Source organism: Nyctereutes procyonoides, unplaced genomic scaffold (genome assembly GCF_905146905.1).
Source record: "Nyctereutes procyonoides isolate TBG_1078 unplaced genomic scaffold, NYPRO_anot_genome, whole genome shotgun sequence".
NCBI lineage: Eukaryota > Metazoa > Chordata > Mammalia > Carnivora > Canidae > Nyctereutes > Nyctereutes procyonoides.
This window is the reverse complement of record NW_026575051.1, coordinates 6798358-6818928: the sequence shown is the minus strand read 5'-3', so window position 1 is coordinate 6818928 and position 20571 is coordinate 6798358. Positions and strand designations below refer to the sequence as shown.

The 20571-nt window shown below is 41.4% G+C and overlaps 1 protein-coding gene across 1 annotated transcript in view; it reads right to left on the bottom strand.

Annotated features, from left to right (window-relative positions):
- Nucleotides 1–19836, bottom strand: part of ZFAND3 (zinc finger AN1-type containing 3) — a 330560-nt gene extending 310724 nt beyond the window's left edge. The window contains exon 1 of the mRNA XM_055330430.1: nucleotides 19672–19836. Within this exon, the coding sequence (XP_055186405.1) occupies nucleotides 19672–19742 (71 nt within the window). The 5' untranslated portion in view covers nucleotides 19743–19836. The remainder of the gene's footprint in view (nucleotides 1–19671) is intronic.
- Between the last annotated feature and the right edge of the window lie 735 nt (nucleotides 19837–20571).

Sequence of the window (20571 nt, the reverse complement as noted above, 5' to 3'; positions counted from 1 at the left end):
AACATAATGATATACATGACTGTACTTTAATAAAAGCTCATCTATAAATTCAAATGATCCAACTACCTTTCATCAGTTTAAATGTTCAAATGCTTAAAATTCCTTAAGTCATAATTTAGTAATCATATAGTTAAATAAACTAAGCCTGTTTGTAGAAAATAACATGCAGCAAAATATTATGTTCATAACATATGAAAAATGCAATCTGACCTTACCTCTCCAATCACACTATGTGGGGACTAATAGGTCCTTTCTTCTTGTGTCATACTTACACCTACAACCATAATTATGAATGAAATGGTATAAATCAATATCAGCCAGGAAGCTTACCCCTCCATCTCACTTCATATCTCATCAATTTTTTTATAAATATATATTAGCTTAATTTTTAAGAAATAAATTTCAGGGGCACCTGAGTGGCTCAGTCTGTTACACATTTGCCTTTGGCTCAGGTCACTTATCCCAGGGTCCTGGGATAGAGCCCCATTACATTGGTCTCCCTGCTCCACAGCCAGTCTGCCTCTCCTTTTTCTGCCCCTTCCCTAGCCCCTATTCAATTCATACTCTCTCTGGAGTGTGTGCACTTTCTCTCAAATAAATAAATAAAATCAGAAAGAAAGGAGGGAGATGGAGGGAGGAAGGGAGGAGGAGGGAGGGAGGGAGAAAGAGGGGAAGGAAAGAGAGGGGAGGAAGAAATTATTTATTTATTTACTTACTTACTTACTTACTTACTTATTTATTATTTCAGGAGTGCCTGGCTAGCTCAGTCACTAGAGTATGGGACTCTTGATCTCAGGGTTGTGAGTTCAAGCCCCACACTGGGGCATAGCACCTACTAAATAAATAAATTTCATCACCTCCCAAATGATTGGTTCCTTTTTACTCCATCCTAAACTACACCCTCTTGAAAAAAAGAGTGAGGAAAATAGGAAGAATATTTAGTATATTTTTAGAGAAATAGACATATTTCAAAAATACACCACCCTCAACTGAAAAACTCTGGAAAAGATATCTGAATATTTATGGGGCTGAAAAGTCCAAACTGAATAACAGCTTACACAAAAGGATTAAATCTATAGAATTAAGCAAAATACCAAGACAGATGAAGTGAGTACAATCCTGTCCACCAGAACCTACAGACTGTAAGAACAAAATAGCTCTTCAAATCTAAACTGGTAGTTCAAGTTTGTTTTTAAATCTAATATAAAATCTTAATTTATTACTGGAAAAGAATCAACAGAAACTAAAATTATAAATAGAGTCAAGAAAAGTTTCTTGAAATTGAGGAAGACACAAAGAGATGGAAAAATATTCCATGCTCATTGATTGGAAGAATTAATATTGTGAAAATGTCCATGCTACCCAGGGCAATTTACACGTATAATGCAATCCCTATCAAAATACCATGGACTTTCTTCAGAGACTTAGAACAAATTATTTTAAGATTTGTGTGGAATCAGAAAAGACCCCGAACAGCCAGGGGAATTTTAAAAAAGAAAACCATATCTGGGGGCATCACAATGCCAGATTCAGGTTGTACTACAAAGCTGTGGTCATCAAGACAGTGTGGTACTGGCACAAAAACGGACACATAGATCAATGGAACAGAATAGAGAACCCGGAAGTGGACCCTGAACTTTATGGTCAACTAATATACGATAAAGGAGGAAAGACGATCCACTGGAAGAAAGACAGTCTCTTCAATAAATGGTGCTGGGAAAATTGGACATCCACATGCAGAAGAATGAAACTGGACCACTCTCTTGCACCATACACAAAGATAAACTCAAAATAGATGAAAGATCTAAATGTGAGACAAGATTCCGTCAAAATCCCAGAGGAGAACTCAGGCAACACCCTTTTTGAACTTGGCCACAGTAACCGGAGAAGGACAAACAGTGTATGTTCTCATTCATTTGGGGAATATGAATAATAGTGAAAGGGAATATAAGGGAAGGGAGAAGAAATGTGTGAGAAATATCAGAAAGGGAGACAGAACATAAAGACTTCTAACTCTGGGAAATGAACTAGGGGTGGTGGAGGGGGAGGAGGGCGGGGGGTGGGGGTGAATGGGTGACGGGCACTGAGGGGGACACTTGACGGGATGAGCACTGGGTGTTATTCTGTATGTTGGTAAATTGAACACCAATAAAAATTAATTTATAAAAAAAAAAGTTTCTTAATGCCTGATTATCGGATTCTTGGATCATGAACAGAAGTTAATTTCCAGTAGTCATGAAATGGAATTATGGTGATTTTTCACAAAAGGTATTTTGGTACCACACTGAGCCAGAACATTGCTGAGATGTACATGTCTAAAAAAGCATTATTTAAATTTTTCTAGTACTTATAAGTGGCAGAGAAATCCCAATCATCCTACTTGACCACTCCTTCAGCATGACCCTACTGCCACTTCCTCAGTAAACTATCCCCTCTTGGTTTTGGTGACCCTACCTACACCTGATTTCTCCTATCTCTGTCCATCCATCTCCATCTTAAACTCCTCTTATTCTATTGGTGTTTAACAGGATTCCATCTTCAGCTATCTTCTCACAAATACAACTGGATCTCAAAAGGAAAGTTACACACAGAGGTAGTTGGCCAAGGGATGGAAGAAAAAAAGGCAAGAATAAATTGCCCAGATCCCACCATGGACACACTAAATTGGAACTGGGGGAAGCAGCATTAATGTGTTTTTCAGAAAAGGTTACCAAAGTGATTCTTACATCCCATCTCTACTCCAGAGGGAACCAATGGTCTAACAGTACTTTCTGTGTAATCCTACCTGCTCCACTGGCTTCAGCTTTGATCTATGCATCCATGTCACCCTAAATGGTACAACTGTGGCTCACCCTTCCTTCTAACATACAGATATCTAAGTTACTCCACCATCAGATGGTCCATAGCCCTACAATTCAATATACCTGACACCATTTTTGTAGAACAGTAATAAAACAACCACCACCATCAAGAAGTAACTAGAAAACCTGATTAAATTTAGTATATGCACCTACTGGAATACTGTGCTGTCATTTAAAAGAAGTTAGAGTGCAGCTACTCTTGAAGAAAGTAAGGAGGTTCCTCAAAGAGTCAAAAATAGAGCTACACTAAAATCCAGCAATTGCACTATTAGGTATTTATCCAAAGGATACAAACACAGTGACCCGTAGGGACACATTCACCCCAATGTTTATAGCAACCATGTCCACAATAGCCAAAATATGGAAAGAACCCAGATGCCAGATGTCCATCAACAGATGAATGGAGGGGGATCCCTGGGTGGCTCAGCGGTTTAGCGCCTGCCTTTGGCCCAGGGCGCGATCCTGAAGTTCCAGGATCGAGTCCCACGTCAGGCTCCCGGCATGGAGCCTGCTTCTCCCTCCTCCTGTGTCTCTGCCTCTCTCTCTCTCCCTCTCTCTCTCTCTCTCTCTGTGTGTGTGTCTATCATAAATAAATATATAAATCTTTAAAAAAAAAAAACAGATGAATGGATAAAGATGTGGTGTACACACACACACACACACACACACACACACTGGAATATTACTCATCCATCAAAAAGAATGAAATCTTGCCATTCACAACAACATGGATAGAACTAGAGGGTATTATGTATGCTAAGTGAAAGAAGTCAGTCAGAGAAAGACAAGTATCATATGATTTCACTCCTATGTGTAATTCAAGAAACAAAGCAGATGAACACAGGGGAAGGAAGGAAAAATAAGACGAAAACAGACAAATCATGAGACTCTTAAACATAGGAAAAAACTGAGGGTTGTAAGGGGGGGGCATGGAAGGAGTGGCATAACTGGGTGATGAGCATTAAGGAGGGCACTCAGAATGAGCACTGGGTGTTATATACAACTGATAAATCACTAAATTCTACCTTTGAAACTAATAATATACTATATGTAATTTAAATGAATTTAAATAAAACAAAATAAAAATGCAGAAATGTATAAGGATCTTTTCAAGTTATTGAAAAGAACTCTAAAATACAGTTAAAAAAAAAAGCAAGGTACAAAATAGGCTGTAGTATGCTATACCTGTGTTAGAAAAAAGTATAAATGCAGCATATGCACAGAAAACTTCTGGAAGGATACTCAAGAAACTTAGCCATGATTCTCACTAGATTGAACTCTGGGTATGGTATAGAAGGGAGATATCTCTTTCACTGTGTTGTTTGAATTTTCTATCATATGAATGCTTTCCTTTTGTAATTTAAAAAAAGAAAAAATTAAAAGATACTGTAAAACTGTATAGGAAAATTTAAATGCTATCTGAAAAAGCACTTGTATCCAGAATATATAAAGAACTTCTCTACAAATGAATGTTTTAAAAAGACAACCCAAAAGAAAAATAAGCAAAATGTTTGAACAAAAACTTCACAACAAAGTTTAGCCAAACTGCCAACAAAGAAAATTGCTCAACTTCATTAGTCATCAAGGAAATGCAAATTAAAACCGCAAAGCACACACAACTAAAATGAAAGACAGTCAATATTAAGTAGTGACAAAGACACAGAATAACCAGAACTCATATATTGAGCGGGAGTGTAAGTTGATAAACCCACTCTAAAAAACTACTAAATCTAAACATATATACATACACTTTATAACCCAACAATTCTACTGCTGGGTATATACCAAAGAGAAATGAGTGCTTAGGTCCACTAAAAGAAACACGCAAAAATGTTCATAGCCATAGTATTCATAATATCCCCAAACCAAAAAGCACCAAATGCACCAAAAAGTAGAATGGATGAATTATGCTATCATAATAGAATACCACAAGCCAATGAAAAATCATTACCTCTCTATACAAATGTAGACAAATCTTATAATGCTGAGGAGTAAAGGTCACATAAAAAAGAGAAATACTGTATAATTCCCATGCAAAATTCAAAAGCAGGCAAAACCAATCTATGTTGATAAAAGTCATAAAAGGTTGGGGGTATTACCTGGGGTAGGGAACAAGGAGACTCCTGCTGGGATATTGGAAATGTGTTATCTGTCAACATGGGTAGGTGGTGGTTATGTATTTATATACATGTGAAAAGAATCATCAAGTTATTCATAAAAAGTCATCGAAATAAGAAAATGGTAATACAAGCCAAAGACTGGCAGAATATTTTTCCAAAAGACATATCAGATAATCAGATCATTACCCAATTACACAAAGAACTCTTAAAACACAATGAGAAATCACACACAATAGGCAAAAGACCTAGACACTTCACCAAAGAAGATGTACAGATGACAAATAATCATCTGAAAAGATGCTCAACATCATTTGTCATTAAGGAATTTCACATTAAAATGAGATATCGCGGGATCCCTGGGTGGCGCAGCGGTTTGGCGCCTGCCTTTGGCCCAGGGCGCGATCCTGGAGACCCGGGATCGAATCCCACGTCGGGCTCCCGGTGCATGGAGCCTGCTTCTCCCTCTGCCTGTGTCTCTGCCTCTCTCTCTCTCTCTGTGTGTGTGACTATCATAAATAAATAAAAAAAATTAAAAAAAAATAAAGGCATATTAAAATGAGATATCGCTACATATCTATTAGAATGGCCAAAATTCAAAACACTGACACCACCAAATGCTGGCAAGCCCGTGGAGAAACAAACATTCATTGCTGCTAGTGGAAATGCAAAATGTATAATCACTTTGGAAAATAGTATGGTAGTTTCTTACAAAACTAAACACAGTCTTATCATAATCCAATCACATTCCTTGCTTATTACCAAGCTGAAAACTATGTCCACACAAAAACCTGAACATGAATGTTTAGGGCAGCCTTATTCATAATTGCTAAAATTTGGAAGCAACCAAGACGTCCTTAAGTAGGTGAATGAATAAACTGTGGAACATCCAAATAATGGAGTATCATTTGGTGCTAAACAGAAGTGAGCTATTATCAGGTCATGAAAAGTCATGGAGTAAACTTAAATGCATATTACTAAGTGAAAAAAGCCAATCTGAAAAGGCTACATACTGTAGAATTCCAACCATATGACATTCTGGAGAAGGCAAAACTATGGAGACAGTAAAAATAATCAGTGATTGTGTGGGGGTGGGGATATGAATAGGCATAGCATGGAGAATTTTTAGGACAGTGAAACCATTCTGCATGATACTATGATGATAAATTTTCATTTTGTGAAAATTCATTTCACTCAATACTTAAGATGTATACATTTTCAGTCTGTATTATACTTCAATTAAAAAGTTCACATTTGGGATCCCTGGGTGGCGCAGCGGTTTAGCGCCTGCCTTTGGCCCAGGGCGCGATCCTGGAGACCCGGGATCGAATCCCACATCAGGCATCCCGGTGCATGGAGCCTGCTTCTCCCTCTGCCTATGTCTCTGCCTCTCTCTCTCTCTCTCACTGTGTGCCTATCATAAATAAATAAAAAAAAAAATTTAAAAAAAAAAAAAAAAAGTTCACATTTTGGGCAGCCCCGGTGGCGCAGCGGTTTAGCGCCACCTGCAGCCCAGGGCGTGATCCTGGAGACCCTGGATGGAGTCCCACGTCAAGCTCTCTGTATGAGGCCTGCTTCTCCCTCTGCCTGTGTCTCTGCCTCTCTCTCTCTGTCTCTATGAATAAATAAAAAATCTTTAAAAAAAAAGTTTACATTTTAAAAAGGTACAATAAAAGTACATTGACATGCCATCTAATTCACCAAAAAACATGTTCAATCTGTCTAAAACTAATCTTCTCTTTCCCACAAGTCCCTCATCTTTCAGACAGAACCACTTCAACGTCAGAAATTCCAAAGTATAAACTTTTTTCTAGAAGACAAAACTCTGCGCATCACTGACAAATTACATTAATCATCGTATCTATAATTTTACTTTTGATTTAGGAATACATGCATTCACAAACAACTTTTCAAAACCTAGCCAGCTTCTAAGTAGAACTTCTATACCCACCATATATACAACTGACACCATCTTTCACCCAGTTGCACAGGTCAGAAATCTTACTGCCTCTCTTCCCCATTCCACCTTCCCACCTCCCCATTCAATCCGTCTCTGCTCTTATATTCAAGCCCCCTCTTCAGACCTCACTGACCCAGTGCTATTATTTGAAATGTTTGTGTTCCCCCAAAATTCACACATTGAATCCTAATGCCCAGTGTGATGCTGTTTGGAGTTGAGGCCTTTTGGAGGTAATTAGACCATGGGAGAGCACTGCCCTAATGAATGGGATTAGTGCCCTTATAAAACAGGCTGGAGAGATCCCTTATCCCTTCCACCACATGAGGTTATAATGAGAACATAGCATTATCAATGAGAAAGACTCTCATCAGACTCATCAGAATCACAATCTGTCAGTGCCTTGATCTTGGATTTCCAGCCACCAGAACTATGAAAAATAAATTTTTGCTGTTTATAAGCCACCCAAGTCTGTGGTATTTTAACAGCCTGAATAGACCAAAATACCCATATTTCAGCTATATTCATTCTTAGCTTTCCTACTAGAGGATTTACTCAGAGTTGCTCTACCTTGGGTCCAAAAAACCTACAGTCTATACTACAAATGCATTAAGATCTAAGTGGTTTCCTTCATAATCCTAAGCATTTTTATTTTATCCATTATCCTGAGAAGAGGTCTATGGTCTTCATCAAATTGTCAAAGGGATCCATGGCCCAAAAAAGGTTTTTTGTTTTTGTTTTTAAGATTGTATTTACTTATTCATGAGAGACAGAGAGAGAGAGAGAGAGAGAGAGAGAGAGAGAGAGAGAGAGAGGCAGAGACACAGGCAAAGGGAGAAGCAGGCTCCCTGCAAGGAGCCCGATGTGGGACTTGATCCCGGGTCTCCAGGATCACACGCTGGGCTGCAGGCGGCGCTAAACCACTGCGCCACTGGGGCTGCCCCCCAAAAAGGTTTTAAATGATCTAACTAGACTCTGTTTCCATGCTTATAACCTCCAATTCTCCTCCACATTGCTGCCAGTTATTTTTTGAAACATAAATATCATCTGTCATCCATCCTTAAAATCCTTAAATGGTCCCAATGCATCCAGGATAAAAATCAACTCAACAGCATGGCAATCAAGTATGTTCATAACTGGCCCCTCCTCATCCCCTCAGTTTCATCTTGCCTCTTGCCATATTCTACAGCTAACATACTGAGCTGTATCTGCAATCCCCTAAATTCATTATGCTTTCTCACTCCTCTCTGCCTTTGCACAAGCTGTTCCCCCTGCTTTTTATACCTAGCTTAAGCACCATCTCCTCATAGAAGCCCTCCTGGCCATCCTCCACTCCCAGTCTCAGTGAGATGCCCTGTTAGTGCTCACATCACTCTGTGATGATCCCCCAAAGCACCTTCCTCATGGTGTTTAGCCAGTTTATTGATATGCCTCCCCTTCTAGACTATGAGCTTTCTTAGGGCAAAAGCCAGAGCAGGGTATATCATGTCTAACAGAGCTCAAGACCACAACAGAGTCCTCAACAAATGCTTACTAACAAGAGACAAGCCTTGGAAAAAGGCAAACTAGCCAAAGACTAATCAGAAACCTCATCAACTAACTATATGGAACTGATATGTAGACTGCCATTAATGCAAATTGCCCAGTTAAGATAGTTCTGCATCTATTAATCTACCACCAATGTTCCTTCATTCAAGGCTGAGAAGTTAGCCTTTAATAAATGTAATTTACCATGGTCAGGCATTGTACCAACAACTTGACAGGCATTAGAGCTCACTAAACCTCAAAGCAACTCTAAGATTTTTTTTTTTTTTAAGATAAAGAGACAGGGAGGTAAACTACCTAAAATCAGGTTTTAAATTCAGGATTCTGATTCCAAAGCCCATGCCTAGCCGCCAAACTCAGTTGGTTTTCTGGAGAGAAGAGATTAGCATTTCATTGGAAGACTCTGGATTGGATGAGAGGGGACCTTTCATTAGCCACTCAGCAAACAAGAAAGGTCTTATTCCCCCAGGCAGCACTATTATTAAATTCTTTAACATTTAATGTAACCTCCCAGTAAGTATTAGTTGCAAAATCTTTCAAAAGAGAAGGGCTTATGAGAGTTGTTTTTCCAAGAACAGCAAGTAAAGCTAGTGAACAGCAAGTAAAGATGAGTGAAACTTTGCTGAACTCTCTATCGGACTCAGGGATTGCGAAGGGAGAAGAAAAATTCATCTCACGGAATGTAGCAATACCAATAAAGGAAAGAAGGTAGATGGGAGTCTCTGAGGCCTGCTGCAAAGAGACACCATGAAGCACCATCCTTCAACTGGCTGAAAAGGTGTCTCCGAGCTTAGAAAGAGCCCAAGGGGTTCTAACAGATGGAACACCAATTTGCTGAGAGCTGCTACATTTCCACTAAACTTTAGCTTATAATGTGCACCACAGCTCGTATCCTATGATCTTTTGCACTACCCTGCAAGAACCTAGGGGACTCACACCCTGCACTTCAAGAGAAGACAGCATGTTTTCTTTAATCCCAGCCCCCACCTGTTCACATTAGTTTCTTTACAGATGCAGCCACCTCTCATATTTTGACTAGAAACTAGTGACCGCAATGCATCTTCACTCCTACCTACCACCACTCCACTTCCATCCACATTTCCCTTTCTTCATCCCCCTCACACTCGTCTTCCCCTTGACCACCTTCTGTGTCCTTCCTCTTCCAACTCACCCCCAAATCTAGTGTGATACAGATCTGTCTGGTGACTTTTTTGCACCCCAAATTTAAACACAAAACCAACACAGTCCATTCTTCCTAGTCTCTAGCTCCAATCAAAACAACATACAATGTAAGTAATGTAAACTATTCATATAAATCTAAGGGGCTTTCAACTAAGAGATTAGAATACATAGTCACTATCCAGTTTAAAATCAAGAGTAAGGGATCCCTGGGTGGCGCAGTGGTTTGGCGCCTGCCTTTGGCCCAGGGCGCGATCCTGGAGACCCAGGATCGAATCCCACGTCGGGCTCCCGGTGCATGGAGCCTGCTTTTCCCTCTGCCTGTGTCTCTGCCTCTCTCTCTCTCTCTCACTGTGTGCCTATCATAAATAAAATAAATAAATAAATAAATAAATAAATAAATAAATAAATAAATAAAATAAAATCAAGAGTAAGAAAATGCAGTCTTTAGGGACACACACTTCCACAGAACACGTTTTACTGTGCCTACCATTTTCTAAATTAATCCATGAATCCAAGAGATTCACATATATACCATGCAATCTCCATACCTTTACTCAAGATTGTATCATTTATGTCACAGCAACCATTCCTTAATTAGATCCTACCCAATATGCACTGAAAAAAAAAGATTAGCTTTACAAATAAAATACATGGTTTGAGCACCTCTCACTGGCAGTGGGGTGGGGGGGATAGGGAGAAGGTGACATGGATGACATAGAGCTAATTAACAGTGACTTATCCACAGAAACAAGGAATACAAGCCTCAAAGATTACATAAGCATGTGCCCCAATCAACAAAAGTTCCCCTAAGCAAACATTTCTAAGATCAACATCAAGAACACTCCTTTATTTTTAAAAGTGAATAGCACAGCTTTGTTATATTAAAAGAGAAAAGGAAAAGCAAACTACATAAAACCATGTAAAGTCACATACTGTGAAGATTTTACATACATGTACAAAGTTTCATAGGCAAACACAAACACTTGAAAAACCTGGTTTTCTGGATTTCAGTGGCAACTGAAGAAAACAATACCAACCATCCAAGTCTCCCCAAGCACAAAAACCTAGAAATCGTAAATCTAGAAACAATTTACACTGAAATATATTATACCTTTTCCCATCTCCAGCTTATTTTTTATTATCTTTTGCTGGTTAATATATTTCTGGCCAGTCTAAAAAATGACTGTATTGTTTAATCTACTTTGTATCTCATTCGTTACATTTAAAAAACATGTTTCAGGCCATAACTTGCCACCACATCTATTTATATAAGGTACTCTAGAAAGGGTTGAAAACTGAAAAACAATGACCTGAAATAGGCAGACTTTGAAAGCACAGACATGCTCAGCAAAGCCCTCCACCCAATCTATGTTCTCCAAATTCTTGCCCCCATTCTTCCAGCTACCATAAACTACAGAAACCTCATTCTGTGTTCAGAAATTCTACCAACATAGACACACAAGAGAAAATCAAATGTCTGGCACAAGAACCTGACTGTGGGAAGAGTATTTGTGATATTTTTGAATGGTCAGAATACTTCTCCTTCCAGGAAGTGTGGCTGAGTATGATTTATATAAATGCACTTCAACGTACCAGTCTGTTAAGAGTCCAAGACATGGACAAGACAGCTGTTACTCCATACCATTCCACTTTAGCAAAAAAAAATGAGAAAAGGCACTCCCCAAAAGGTCCCAAGTACACCACCAACCTCACTCTTTGCCAGGTCATTACTGAGGCGGCAGTGAGTCTAAATAGAGCCTGTCTACAAATTTAAAACACAAAATGGTATGGTGTGGTCTGCTCCCATTCCTACCAACCACCCACAGCCATGGTGATAGGAAGCTGCATCAATAACCTCTCCCAGGACACTCTTCTGCCCTCATCACACCTGCCTATGATACTAGACATCTGGTATGCTGAATGAATAGATGCGGTAATCTAGTACTGCACCTTCCTACTGCATTCTTCCTTCCTCTGGTCAACAGCTGCAGCCACAACTTCAGATGTCCAGCACTGTTTGTAGCGCTGCACCCTGGTCTCAAGGATGACACGGCATTTTCATTCAACTTGTACCATTCCCTCAGCCTGGTGCATCACAGTTGTTCTGTCCACTGCTGCTGGATATTCCAATACATTCCACTTTCTTCTGTACACGGGAACTTGAATTTATCGGAAAATCCAATGCACATATCCCCAATCACGTGCCAAAAGCTGCCATATGAGACTTACATTTGTAAAAAACAAATATTATTCCTCCACAAAAGTCATAGTCCAAAGGTGAATATCTTTCAAAAAGTCTCTCACTGGGCAGCCCCGGCGGCACAGCAGTTTAGCGCCGCCTGCAGCCCAGGGTGTGATCCTGGAGACCTGGGATCAAGTCCCACATCAGGCTCCCTGCATGGTGCCTGCTTCTCCCTCTGCCTGTGTCTCTGCCTCTCTCTCTCTCGCTCTAAGAATAAATAAAATCTTTAAAAAAAAAAAAAAGGTAAGATGAAAAATAATCTATGGAAATTATGGACTAACTGGTAGTGACACCTTAATTCTCAAAACTGATCAAAGGAACACGTTCCAGTAATCTGAACTACCAACAGCATTGCTTCCCCCAATGGAAATAAAATGTTAGAGCTGGAAAGAAACTTAGAGCTAAATTAAACAAGTCTCTCATTTTCAAAAGACAAGAAAACAGGGGTCTGAAGAACTCATAAGAAAATAGGCTTGAATGTCAATTAGATCTCAACAACAAAAAAAATTGCCTTGAAAATCCTGGTTGTCTATCAGGTCAACAGGTTCTTCAACAGTGTTCTTCTGTCAACACTGTCCAGAAGAACCTTCTGGGAGGATAAACTATTCTATATCTGTGTTCCTCAAAAGGTTAACTACTGAGCTAGTGGTACTTAACATGTAGATAGCATAACTGAAGAAATGAATTTTTTATTTTTATTAGTATGAATTTAAATTGCTATACGTAGCTAGTGGCTACCAAACGGCAAAGCACAATTCTAGAATATGTTCTTAGATTTTGGTTTTTAAAACAAAGTTGCTAACGTCTCTACTGCATTTAACACACACAGTAAATTTCTTCTTCTAAAATATCTCATTCATCAACCTAATCCTGTTATACAGAAACCGAGTCCAGAACATGATCAGTCTGGTTCTCAGAGTTTCTAGCAGAACTGAGTGATATTAGTGTCACCCACCCAGCTGGAGTGTTTTACAAACCGCTCTGACACAAGTCCCACAATACCCAACAAGCTTCAATCTAGACAATTTTTCAAGAGTTTCATTAAAATTATACAAGTGTTGGGTTGTGACCAGTCACCTCCTATGCATGGCTTTGTTGAGATACCAAGCTTTACCTTCCTTCAAAAAGAAAAAAAAGAATGTTTAACCTCAATCTTTATTTATGATTACAGGATTCTGAAACTCTGAATCAATTTGCACACACACAACCCTTTTATGATCTAATAAAAATCCAAATTATATTAGTTCTCACAGTCTTAGTACTCTGTTCTTGGTAAATAATATCTAACATGCTGGGTTTTTTTGTTTGTTTTTTTTAATAACTTTACTCATTTCAAAAGATTCTTAGCCCAGGGCACCTGAGTGGTGCAGTCAGTTAAGCAAGTGTCCTAACTCTTGTTTTCAGCTCAGGTTGGGATCTCAGGGTCATGAGATAGGGCCCTGTGCCGGGGCTCCACCTCCACGCACAGGGCAGAGTCTGCTTGAAATTCTTTCTCCCTCTTCCTCTGCCCCTCCCACTCGTGCTCATGCTTGAGTTCTTGTGTTCTCTCTAAATAAATAAATCTAAAAAAAAAAGACAGCCCTCTGATTTCTGTGTCTAGGAAAAGGTTAGTTGATGAAAACTAATGTTAAGTTTAATACCATTAAGGATTAAGAAGAGATATTTAGTCAAAACTTTTCAGTACTGAGTTCTCCTTTTTAGGCAGAAGCAGGGTGAATGGGAGAAAAGAATAATACCAAGAGAGTTATATGTCCTGTATGTTAACTGGATCTGACTCTAAAAAGCTATCGCCTCAAACCAGTATAAAACAAAGGCCATGGTTTCTTAGGAAGAAAGAAAAGAAGGGAAAGAAAGAAAGAAAGAAGAAAGAAAGAAAGAAAGAAAGAAAGAAAGAAAGAAAGAAAGAAAGAAAGAAAGAAAGAAAGAAAGAAGAAAAGAAAAGAAAAGAAAAGAAAAGAAAAGAAAAGAAAAGAAAAAAAAGAAAAGAAAGAAAATGGGGCCTAGGTGGCTCAGTCGTTAAGTATCTGCCTTTGGCTCAAGTCATGATCCCAGAGTCCTAGGATTGAGCCCTGCATCCTGCTCCCTGCTCAGTGCGGGGGAGAGGGGGGTCTGCTTCTCCCTCTGCCTCCTCACCCCCAAAAACTGTGCTCATATGCTCTCTCTCAAATAAATAAAATCTTTTTTAAAAATTATCTCCCTGTGTTCCATCACATCAATGGGACAAATTTTATGTTTTCTGAATACCCAAATGTAATCAGGAAAATGGGGCAAGTAGATAAACATACAGACGGTGAATACTTCATTACATCATGTCGCATCTTCAGGTGTGCACAATACTCAAAGACGCAAAGTAAAACTGCACAAATGAGCGGTTCTGTTTTTTTTTCTTTTTTTTTTCTTTTCTTTTTTTAATTTATTATAGTCACAGAGAGAGAGAGAGAGGCAGAGACACAGGCAGAGGGAGAAGCAGGCTCCATGCACCGGGAGCCAGACGTGGGATTCGATCCCGGGTCTCCAGGATCGCGCCCTGGGGCAAAGGCAGGCGCCAAACCGCTGCACCACCCAGGGATCCCGCGGTTCTGATTTTAAGGGACTGTTAAAGGGGACTTTGTAATCAAGGGATAATTAGTGACATCACTAGAATAAACATTCTACTGATTAACTAGTAATTCATGCTGTGTTCACTTGAACTTGAAAGCCCAGGTTAAGTTGGTTAAAGTGTGGCAACATGTTCTAATCGGGAGTCTGAGACCGAAGAATCCAGGGCCACACACTGTTCGGAGCCAAGCACACTAGCCAGATGACTCACAAAGTGACAGAAACAGAGTTCTACATCAATTCCAAAGGCCTGGGCTCAGAGGGAGGAAAAAAATATATAGTGATTCTATTTAAGTTAACTAGTCAATACTTTGTGATTCCCAAAAGTAAAATGGAATAAAACAAATCTTATATTTTCAATCAACTTTCTACTAGTAACATCTTTAAGTTAACTAGTCAATACTTTGTGATTCCCAAAAGTAAAATGGAATAAAACAAATCATCTTATATTTTCAATCAACTTTCTACTAGTAACATCTTTAGGAATGGAATACAGTTAGTGACATTACTCTTGATCTCTGCCTAGCCCCATTTTTAAAAATTTATTTATTTTTATCTAGCAGATATAGTTAGTGAATAAAATGCTTCAACAGAATAGGCCACAAAGATAAAATACCTTTGATATTATCTATTTCTCTAAAAAACTGTATCCATATAATATTTATGACACAAGAGCTTATTTTTTATAAAAAACAATGAATAGTTTACCAAATAAATTCCATATTTAAATACTCCATTATGCCCTAAATATGAGACTAAACATTTATGTCAACTATACTTTAAAATTATTTATGAAAGTGGGATCCTGGATGGCTCAGCAGTTTAGTGCCTGCCTTCAGCCCAGGGTGTGATCCTGGAGTCCCAGGATCAAGTCCCATATCGGGTCCCTGCGTGGAGCCTGCTTCTTCCTCTGCCTGTGTCTCTGCCTCTCTCTCTCTCTGTCTCTCAAGAATAAATAAATAAAATCTTTAAAAAAATAAAAAATAAAATAATTTATGAAAGAAATAGTAGTTTCCAGGAGCACCTGGATGGCTCAGTGGTTGAGCATCTGTATTTAGCTCAGGTCGTGATCCAGGGGGTCCCGAGATCGAGTCCCATTTCGGGGCCCCGCAGGAAGCCTGCTTCTCCCTCTGCCTATGTTTCTGTGTCTCTCTCTGTGTCTCTCATGAATAAATAAAAATAAAATATTTCTTAAAAAATAAAGTTTAGTTTTATTTAAAAATAAAATAGTAGTTTCCAAAGTTTCCATATATTACAATAGAGACTGTCTCCAATTATAAGAGCTAAATATCAATGATTGGATTTTTATACTTAATATAGATTTTTTAAGAAATCCATCTTTCCCCTAATTATCCTTTTTTATTTATCCCGCAATATATTCAGCATATTAGTGTCTTAGTCTTCTTTCTCTCTTTTTTGGAATATTGTCTGCTCTTTCAACAACTTTTGAAAATATCTGTGAATTTACATGTATCAGTACATTTTAAATGTCTAAATAACGTAAAATGTAACTTCAACTAATAATATCTGTGTAGTTTAAAAGGGCTTTTGTGTATGAATACATTTCAACTTAAATACTATTTTACTCCAGAGTTGACTATTACAAACTAGTATGTTTTTCCCTTGATTACAGAATGCCTAAAAATGAGCCAAGAAAATGCTCCCATTTCACTAAAAGTTGTAAGTACGTATCTGAGAAAAAAAAAAAAACTGTTTATGATCATTAACTATAAAAACATTGTATACACCATGCAAACACCTTCCAACTTTTATAAAGAGGTAAATCTTCAACAATTTCCAAGGTAGCAACATTTCCCAGTGGAGAGATGGTCTCTAATAAAATAGTAACTTAATGACGTGCACACAATTATACAATATAAACCAAGAGGAGGAGAGAGGAGAAGTAGAAACTTTACTTGTTCAAGCACTCTCACATTTGCACTTTATGCTCCTGTCATTCCACTTTCTAATTGCATTCCAACAAGGAAGACCTCACAGTTCTATTTAACCAAGCCCCTGGTGTCCTGACTGGACAATGCCAGGCAGCCAGTCCAGCAGCCCAAGTCATTAGAGAGAAGAGCAATCCTAAGGAACTGCTTTTAGTCTACTATAATGCCAGAACATTCGGCTGAGAGGCTCCTCTGCAAAGATCTGGGTGTGGGCCGTGGCTAGCTGATTTCGAGACCTACGGCTTCCACAGACTGCAATGCTGACTAAAGTTTTCAGGTAACACACTCACCTTCATTTTCATCAAAGGAAAAGGCAAAAGATAGCTCCTGAATTGCTTTCACATCTACCTAGGTCTTTCCATTCTCCCTGGCTACTACACATAATCATCCCTATTTTGGGTTACTCTTCCAGACAAGACTTCTGTACCTCTGGCAACACCACATGAACATAAAAAACATCACACTGATACAATCATACCCACTCTCAACACTATCCGATCTTCTACATTAAAGAAAGTCCCATCACTATCTGCTCAAGGTTCTTCCATAGTTCCTTAGTAAATGAACTTAAGATAAAAGTCCAAAGACCTAGGCCTTACCTACAGAGCCCTCCATCACCAATTGCTCTCACCATCTCTAGCCGATCCCCCCTCACAATCTACCAATCCACCCCAATGAATTTTTGGTTCCTGAAATGTAGAGTGCTCTTTCTCTTTTCCAGGCCTTCACCCATGCTCTTCCCTCTGCCTGAAAGAAACTCTTCTATTTCCATTCTCTCCTATCCTTCCGGCAGGTGTAGGCTAGTGTCACTTCCTCCAGGCTACTTTCCTCTACCTCCCCGTCAACTAGGCTAAGTGCCCCTCCCATAGTACCCTGTACCAATGCTAACACACATTATTCTGTCACTTTACTTCCATATGCCCTCTGTCCCCAGATGGGGCCAGTGTCCCCTTGTCCACCATTATATCACAGGCACTCAATTATCTATTGAATATATTCAAGTTTACTTAATGAACATAGTATGGAAGTGACCCATACACTAAGGAACACACATGCTCAAAGCCAGTTATGATAAAACTAGGCAGCAATATCGTGACACTTTGGTATAAAATGCAAATTACACAGCTACCCACAAACTGCTTTTGAAAAGGTTAAAGCATTACACATTAAAAAAAAGAACACTTCTCAACATAAAAATATTAGTTTTGTGCTCACAACTCCTATTAGGCAAACTGCAGTTCATAAAAAGGGCCTGACTGAGACCATCAAAGAAGCAGGCCTGATTGCTTATGGGTCGAGTATGGTATGGATTTAACTATGCCTCCCTGCATGTATCAAACTTTCCTGGCGTCATTCAGAACTCTGCTAGCTAAAAGTAAAAGGCTATTCATTTCCTTAGTTTCTACATCTCGCTCTAAGTCTTTCAATAAGGGTTCCACTCACGATAATAGTCCCAAGGACATAAACAGGTTGCCAGGAAACAAGCCTCTGATACATCCTGGGCATTAGTTGCCACTGGCAGCTACTTTCTTTGAGCCACATGTCTTCTTATGAGTTACAATCAGAGGCTTGTGACTCCAGATTTTTCCAGAGCAGCAGATTGATGTCATAAACGTGATGGTACTAAGCACTCTGAAGAGCTCACCAGCTCCACCCTAAGCTCCCTGTAAGCAAGGGGCAAGCTATCCACCCTCTTAAGCCTCAACTTCCTCATCCATAGAGATAATGGATCTAAAATTCTGTGGGAATGAGACTGTCCCTGAAAGTGCTTAGCAGACAGTCCACTTATTAGGAAGGCCATAAGACCTAAAATATTTTCACATCTTCAGAACTTTTGGTAATACCATAACTTATTTTTGACTAATGTCTTTCCACCAGGAATTATTGAGAAAGCAAAGGCAGAAAGATGAGAAAATGACAATCTGTTTCTTTGTCACCACCTTGAATCGGGCAAATTCCAAAGAAAACTATATTAAGATCCACTTTCTAATCTTTCTCTGCACTCCCCAAAATCAGACTTAATCTGTACCTGGGCCATCTGAGAAGTAGCAAAAATAAAATAGTTCAATACATTTTCCCAAGATGTTCTCAGAAATAATCATTTCCTTACTGCCTATATGCACCTTGAAATATACTAGGTCTTTGGAAAAATTTTTTAAAAAGGGGGCTCAATCACAAAATTCCTTTAAAGTCTCTGGTTTCCTTACAATACAATTAGAATTGTAAGGTAAGATGGAGGCACCTGTTAGGTAAGAGGGGCGGTAATTCATGAAACTCAAGCCCTACGAGGAGAATTTAAAATATAACTATAGGTGGTGGAAAAGTTGATTTCCCACCTCATATTTTTTCACTCTAACACAAGATGGCTAAGTAATAATGCAGGCTGGCCAATGTGAATATTTTTATCATCAAAAAAAAAAAAAAGAAAGAAAGAAAAAAAAGGAGGGAGAGAGAGGAATCTGAGCCAATTGAGCAAACTGGCTCTCACGTTCCCAAGCCAGGCTGCCTTGAGTTTTATTTTTTTTTTTTGGGGGGGGGGGGTTGACAAGGAAATTTTACAAATCTTCTGAAACGTGTTTGAAATAAAGGTGAGACCTCCACAATCTTATAACTTTACCCCAGCCTGGGTTCCGGGCTGGATCTTTTTTTTTTTTTTTTTAATGGGTGACGTGTGAACAGCTTCCTAAAAGCAAATAGGGCACTGGGATATAATTTAGGAAGTGATGATGCAAGTCTCTGGGGGACCGGGAGGGGGAGGAGGTGAAAAAGTCAGAGGAAATACCCTCCTGGTGCCGGGGCACCAACTCCTACCAAGGCGGGGAGGGAGGGCTGGCCGCCTCCACTTGCCAAGGGAGAGGGGCACCCCAGCTCCACCGGGAGGTGCCAACACCGCCCCCTCATCCCTTCCTGCTGCCCTGCCCCCCTCCCCCGCGGCCCGGGCGGCCCCGGCGGGCCCGAACCCCAGGCAGGAGGGTCCCGGAGGGTGGCAGCGCACCCCGGGCAGGGCCTCCTCTGCCCACCTCCGGCTCCCCACCCAGCGCCCCTCCCCGAGACGCGGCCCCTGCCCCCTCCCAGCAGGCCCGGCTCGGGCCCAGCCCCCAGGGTTCCGGCCTCCCGCCGCCCCGAGGCCTGGCCTGCAGCCCCCGCGCCCGCACCCGCACCCGCGCTCGCGCCCCCGGCCCCCGCCCCCGCCCCCGCCCCCCCCCGGCCGGACACTTACCCCCAGAAGCCGCAGGGACAGCGAGGCGGCAGGCTGGGCGCTTTGCTGCGCTCGCTCCCGGCGTCTCCCATGGTGCTCGGCGGCGGCGGAGCTCGGCGGCGGCGGCGGCGGCGGCGGCGGCTGGGCCCGGGCCCCGCTCGAAGGAGGCGGAGGCGGCGGCGGCGGCGGCGGCGGCGGCGGGGGGCTCGGGGCGGGGGGAGGGGGAGGGAGCGGGCGCGCGGGCGGGCGCGAGTCCGGGGCTCCGAGCCGGGATTCCAGGCCGGTCAGCTGGAGGCGGGCCGCACCACTCGGCCTGCAGAGACGGGGGGGCCGGGGGAGGCGCGGAGAGGAGAGGGAGGGGAGCCGGGGAGGAGGGGCGTGCGGGGGACGAGGGGAGACCCGGCGCCCTCGGCGGCTCCCACCGCCGCTCGCAGCCAGAGCGGTGTCCCGTGCGGCGGCGCCGGGACGCACCTGAGGCCCCCGCCGGCTCTGGCGTAGCAGCGGCCGCTGGGAAGCCCTGGGACCCGCTCGCTCCGTCACTCTCCCCTCCCCCGGAGGCTGCGCTGACCGGACAATGGCCGCTCCGCCCCCTCCCCTCCTCGGGCACCCCTCCCAAGGAGTCACAATGGTCTCGCCCGGGGGAGCCGCCGCCAAAGCCCAGCAGCTGATCAGCTGGGATCCGGGCGTGCCACTTTGTTCAGCTCCTCAAAGGAAGACTCCTGGGCTCTGCGCTGAGCCGAGAGCGTCGGGCTATCACTCGGCGACGGGCCTCTGAGGCCCCCGTATTCTCGGAACTTTTAAAATCTGAGACAAACTTACCTTCTCCCCGTCGGAAGAAGGGGAGCAGGCTTCTGACTACTCTGAGGCGCGTTGCCTCCCCCCCCAAACACGAATGGTACGGCCCAAGCGGGAGGGGGAGGA